Raw genomic sequence first — 6,430 nt, 5'->3', positions numbered from 1 at the left:
CAAGTTAGAAACGGGTGTACTTGAGAAATAAGGACAGAAGGAAAAGAGTACTTGTGGCACCTTAGAGACTAACCGATTTATTTGAGCATGAGCTTTCGTGAGCTACAGCTCACTTCATCGGATGCATACTGTGGAAACATCCGATGAAGTGAGCTGTAGCTCACGAAAGCTTATGCTCAAATAAATCTGTTAGTCTCTAAGGTGCCACAAGTACTCTTTTTCTTTTTGCGAATACAGACTAACACGGCTGCTACTCTGAAAGGACAGAAGGGAGAAGAATTGTGTAATACTGCACACACTTCAGTGCGCGCCTAAGGCAGAATGGCATGCGGGTAAGGATTGCCCAATACTCACTAGACAGAGAGCTTCTTGTCATGTGTCAACTTTGTAAGTAAGCAGTGATCCATGCTTGAGTGAGGATTACCCTGGCACTCTGTGTAGATCGGTTGCAATTGTAGTAGGCCAAAAGTTGCAGGTTTATCATCAGAACACCTGAAAAAGGCCAGGATACTTGGTGAAGGATGGAGGAAATGTTATGAAAATAACTTGAGCTGGAGGAAAACTGCCTTTCTCAGAATCAGCTGTTCCTGCATCAGAAATGGCGCAATTGGTTGTTTTTCTCTCTGCCTGACTCTTTGTCTTTCACAAAACAGCCAGTAATGCAAATAGTCATTCTGCAGCTGTGCCCGTGTCCGCGTGGAGCAGCTGGGCTGATGTGGAGAGAGGTGGTTTCTCTCCTAATGAATGTGGTGGGGGCAACAGTTGAGTTAGAACATCTTCTTTTGTTTGTTTTGTTTTTGTTTTGTTAAATACATTGGACCTCTGTAAACACAATTATATGTTAAACTTCTAACACTGGCCTCTTCAGCTGTGAAGAGACAATGTGGTTCTATGGGTTGGGTGCAGCCTCCTCAGGCTAAGTGATTTGCATCCTGAGACCACTCATCAGCTGCTTTCCGTAATTCTTTGGAGAGCTCTGCCAGCCTGAAGGAACTAACCTCTGCTGGGGTTGTTTCCGAGGAGCATGGAGCAAATGCCCAGTTGCTTGGTTGAGTTTGTGACTCTTCTGTGATGCAGTAAGTAGGTGCTTGCTGGGAAGTCCTGGCTCCACTTGTGAGCATGGTGGCTCATGCCTCAGACTGTGGTAACAGATGTTTTTCATGGTTGAGTGCGTAGAGGTTTAGTCTGCTGCTTAAAATAAATATCTTGGCCAAATACTAGCTTTCTGACATGCTGGAACGCACATTGGTGTTAGCCTATAATTGGCTCTTCAGGGTTTTGCCTATGCTTTATCCTTTAATCTTCGATCATTTAGTAGTCTAGGAACTGATCCATCGTGGTTAGTCTTGGAGTGCATTGTCTCTCTCTGTGAGGCTGTCTCCTGGAGCTGTTAGTTTGGAGGCTGCTGATTAATGATTTGTCCCCCAGCTCTAGGTGTTTTGCAAGTGTTTCCCTATAAACAGGTGAAATAAAAAATAGTGTGTCTGGTAAATGAAATTCATCTCTGGTTAAATCTGAATCCGCTGCTGTCTCCAGCACCCCACTGCCTAGTTCCAGCTCAGCAGTTGTGTGAACTCCAGAAGTGAGGGGAAGAGCAAAGAATAAATGTAGGGAATCTACTGTCTACTACTCTTTCTCCCTTACCATTCCTGGCCACTGCTTGATGGGGAGGGAGACTGTTGTAGAGCAGAGGTATGAGGCTGAGCAGCCTCAGGTCAGGAACTGCGGAGGCATGGGAGAGCAGAGTGAGATGTGGAGCCAGAGTTCCCGTTTGCTCTGTACGGGAAGTGGTACACAACTGTTCTAACAAATCTGGGACAGAGGGGAGTCAGGTATGTAGCTGGAATGGGGTGTTAGCTGAGGAAAGAGACTGATCATTGCTAAACCCTGAATCTCACACAAACTAAGCAGCCTTAGTTAAGGAGCTGGAGACGCTATGGCCTAGCCCCATCTCATCCTTGCCCAACTCCTCCTTCCCCACATAGCAGCTGACCTAGGCAACTGCAATGCCATTCTTTCCATCCACCTCCTGCAAGTCTTTTCCTGACTCTGTACCTGCATCAGGTGCTGCCCTTCAGTTTCCTCCCCACTTACATGCTTGTGCACAGAAGCCAGTGTGAAGCTGCAACCCTCTCCTTGTCCTAATTTACTCCTGAGGGCATGTTGTGCCAAAAAAATAGAAATTCTGCACACATTTTAAAATTCTGCAAAATTCTGCACTTTTTTTTGTCAAATAAATGCGGAGACTCTAGCATGACAGTAGGGAACACAGACCCCTAGCTACCTAGAGGTGGGGGGAGATCATGGTGAAGATTCCCCCCACCCAGGGCACGAACTCAGTGGTGAGGCTGCACCCAACCCTGACAGCGCAAGGACTGGGCCTGCCCCAAAAACACCCCAGGGCCCTGCCCTCTGTGTGGGCAAGGCAGGATCCAAGTGTGGAGGGGCTTAGTGTGTGGGGTTCCAGGTGTGGGTTGAGGGTTCTCTGGGGGGCAATCTGGGTGTGGGCAGCTCAGTGGGGGATCCAGGTGCAGGGAAGATCTGGATACAAAGGGGCTTGTTGGGGGGAGGGGGGGGTTGGGTGCAATGGTAATGGAACTCTGCAGGGGAGTCTAGGTGAAGGTGGTTGGGGCTTAGTGGGGCAGGGTCTGGGTATGGGGGGGATAGCACTTGGCAGGGGGGTTGGAGTGGGTGGGGCTCAAAGGGGGGTCTAGATGCTGGGGGAGTGGGGCTCATCTTGGGGGTGGTTCTGAGTGCAGGGGAATGAGGCTCAGCAGGAGTGTCTGGGTATGAGGGGGTCTGGATGCATGGGCGTTGGGCAGATGGGGGAGCAGCTCCCTGTACAGGGATCCCTCCCCATGCAGCTGAGGAGCAATGGGTGAAGGAAGCAGGGGGAGGGGGAGTTTGCAGAGCTGCCTGCAGCCAGGGGAGAAATCTGGGGGTGAGTCTGACCTGGCCCTGGATGTCATGCAGGGGAAGAGGCAGTCCTATCCTCCCCAGCCCAGCTGGGACTAGCAGCTGAGCCCGGTGCAGGGAGGGCGCTGCCAGTCAGCTCTTCCCCAGTCCCATCTCCTGCCCCACAGTGATTTACCTCTCTCTGCTGGCTGCCCTGGACACCCAAAACTTACTGCTGGGGAGGGTCACATGACTGCTCTTGTGGCTTCCCTTTGATTCCCCCTCAGAAAGTCATTTTTCTGCAGGGAATCAAAGAAATGTGTGGGGGACACAAATTCTGCGCATGTGCAGTGGTGCAGAATTCCCACAGGGGTACTAATTGTGGGGAGGATGACACATGCTGCTTAAGGTTCGATTAGAAGTGGAGACCTACATTCTCCCTCTATTTTCTGACTCCCTGCAGCGAGCAGGCATGTAATCCTTTTCAGGCCAACTGCCTGATTCCCTAGCTGTGGCCTCTCTCCCTCCCACCGATAAATAGAAAAGAGAATAATTCTACCCTGCTCCAAAAATGACAAGTTCAAGGTCTGTGATGGTAAAAGCTCCTATGTTTTTGTATGTTTCTTAGGCAGCGGCCTGCAGAAGACAAGCTGCACCTCAGATTGTAATAAACAGCAGCAAAAAGAGAGATTAAATAGGCGCTTTAGGATAAAGCATGAAAAGATTGATCAAAGCAACACATTTTGCAAGTGGCAGTAAAATGGGAGAGGAAAGAATTTTAAGCTGTTGCAGCAGCGAGCAGGAGAGAGATCATAAACTAGCAGCAGGCAAACCAATAGCGTGAAAGCAGTTGCTTTATACAATTTATTTAAAATAAGTTTTGTTACAAAACAGGATCTTTTTATTAAAATACATAAAAACATCTAATCTTACAAAAGGCTGGGTTTTTTTAAATAGAATCCACAGCGCAAGAACAAGCTTAGAAAGAGCCAAGGTGGAATCAAGTGTTTGTAATACAGGGAAGATTGACAAATGCAGCCTGTCCTCTGTAACGCAGGCCAGCACACCCTGTTGGCTGTATTTGGGCAGCTGCTCTAAACAACAGCTCTTGGACTCCATCCACCGCACCCCACCCCACCCCCAAAGGTTAGACAACATCCACACTTAACTGTATAAACCAACGTTTTTTGCTTGTTTCTTTTCAGAGACTGTAAGAGAGGATATAAATATTTCAGACGCTTCCATGAACGAACACACTGACCTGTTTAGAAAGAGAGAAGACTGTTTTTAAATAGCTTTACAATTAGCTTTATTTGAAGCTTTTTTAAGCATTCGATTGCTGCTCAGCAGCAGCCTTACTACACTGGCACATTAACGGGTGCTTTTTGCCCAGCCCTGTATGTCAAGTCCTGCATGCAATGTGGGGGTGGGGGTAGTGGTGAGAAGCAGAGGGATGGTAAGAAAGGGTTCTGGCTCCAATGTTCTGCCTCACACACACAGCGGGGCCTGATCTTGCTTTCAGTGGTAGCAGGATTCCAGTCTTTGCTGGCCTATGCAAGCGTCAAAATAAATAGTAGATTCCCTGGTCACATATGGGAGACTTTGGTGCATACGTTTCTGCAGGAGTAGGGCTCAGGGAGACACAGATCCAGGAAAAGATTGATTCAGTTTTCTAAACCCAGTGTTAAGATCCCCTTGGTCTTTGGCAAGCAAGACAGCTGCACTATTCAGTTACCACCTGGCTGCTCCAGCTTCCTGCAGAGCAGTACCAAGTTATATCTGCTAGATAGCTGGAAGCCTGGGTCGCTGCTACAAGGAAAACACCAGTTTAAAGTCAATAGTTGCTTTTCTCAGCTCTAACCTTAACCTCGCTATCCCTCTCCTGCCAGATGGATAAAGGTATGAAAGTCACTTAAAGAGCTTCATTTGCCTCTAGAGTTGGATCCAAGGAACTCTGGCTGGCTATGAGGAATCCTTGGTTTAAGGCAGACAGTTCAGCTGGTTTTAGTGGTGGCTGGCTGCTGCTTTTATACGCAGAGGGTGCAGGACTCGTCATGGCAGAGTGCCTGCTCCTTGGAAAAGTTCTGCTAAGGGACAAACAGCAGGGAAGGGCTAGAACATTTCTTCCTCAACATTTACCGTAATGACCAGCAAACTTGCTTTCCTATGTGGCTATCCCCACCCTCCGCAGCTATAATCAACTAAAGAGATGATTGGTGGAGGGGGAGGACTGCTTGAGAAACAGCAACGGGGGATCAGAAGAAGGTACTGCTTGTATTTTTAGGCAAAGTGGGTGAAGAGGACAGTCCCCATCTGTGGTTTGCAGATGTGAAAATGAGTGGAAGACTGCTTCAAAGTGAATGGATTGTGAGCTTTAGCCAAGCAAATTATGGCCCTTCTGGATCCCCAAATGCTGTTTCAATCCAAGAATAAGAGGCACACACCGTCCCCTCTGAAATTGACCCTTCCCCTCTCTCTGCGTTGTGTGACGGGCAGCAGAATACAATGAAATAGCATGTGTGCAAGTATGTCGACGTGAAGTTTGAACCAGGGCCAACGAGGACGTCCCTGCCATAAATTACCGCTAGGTTGTCCTCGACCAGCTGACACCTACACAAGCTTTACCCCAGCTATCTATGAGGAGATGAAGACAGTGGCATGAAAGTCCGTGATCTTCCCTTCCACAGCTCTCACTGGCAGCAGCCGGACAGCCATGAACAGATCTGAACAGACGCAGCCCTGGTCGTTGCACAGAGGAAAGCACAGACACGGTTGGTTGGTTGGTAGGTTTTAAACCAACAGCTTGGTGATACTCTTTATTCATTTACAAATAAAGCCAGGGGCAGTGAGATGGGAGAGGCCCCCGGCAGCTCTACTCTCCCTTCAAATCCACTAAAAACCTCCATATGGCAAATAAAAGTGTACATGCATAAGTGCCACAGGTACGCAGGTAAAAGCCCCTGGGCTCAGGTCCACCAGAATCCAGCTCCAGGGGCATCCATTGCCAGCAATGGAGTCCGTAGTGTGCACTGCCAAGCTTGGTGCCCCTATCTGGTGACACGAGTCTCCAGGTGGGACTTTATTTGTGCAGGAGTCTTGGTTCAGAGATGGAGGAAGGAGAACCGGCACCTGACAACCTGGTTTCACATCTGCAGTGGAGCAACCTGTTGTCCATGCTTCCAAGAGCTTCTGCCTCTGCTCGGGAGCCTGGAGAGAACTGTGTTCACCTTTGGCTCTTGGATCCCACAGAGTCCTGCTTGCTCCTGAATGTGTGACAGGGCACAGTAGTGTGCACTGTCAATCCAGTGGGAGAGGCGTGGGGGAGGAGGAGAGTCTCTTTCCGTTTTCGGATCTCTTGAAACGCAGGGGTTCTCCTTCACAGCATGAGCTCATTGCGGCTGGAGCAGATCCTGTTTCCCAGCTGAGTGTGTCCATCACACAGGGACTGGCCTCAGCTTTCCTACAAGGAAAGAAAAGAGCATCAATACTATGGCAAAGGGGAGAATGCATAATTCCTGCCCCAAACACCAATGTA

The 6,430-nt window shown here is 48.8% G+C and overlaps 1 protein-coding gene across 6 annotated transcripts in view; it reads right to left on the bottom strand.

Moving 5' to 3' along the window:
* Positions 1-4,286: 4,286 nt before the first annotated feature.
* The window catches only part of KIFC3 (kinesin family member C3), a 49,263-nt gene continuing 47,119 nt past the window's right edge, over positions 4,287-6,430 (bottom strand). For all 6 annotated transcript variants that reach the window (XM_037877544.2, XM_043526289.1, XM_037877540.2 and 3 more), the window contains one exon: positions 4,287-6,355. In XM_037877544.2, coding sequence (XP_037733472.1) covers positions 6,330-6,355 — 26 coding nt within the window. In that variant the 3' untranslated portion in view covers positions 4,287-6,329. The remainder of the gene's footprint in view (positions 6,356-6,430) is intronic.

This window comes from Chelonia mydas, chromosome 12 (assembly GCF_015237465.2).
Source record: "Chelonia mydas isolate rCheMyd1 chromosome 12, rCheMyd1.pri.v2, whole genome shotgun sequence".
Taxonomy (NCBI): Eukaryota; Metazoa; Chordata; order Testudines; family Cheloniidae; genus Chelonia; species Chelonia mydas.
Note: the sequence above shows the minus strand (reverse complement) of the source record. Positions and strands in the feature narration are given on the sequence as shown.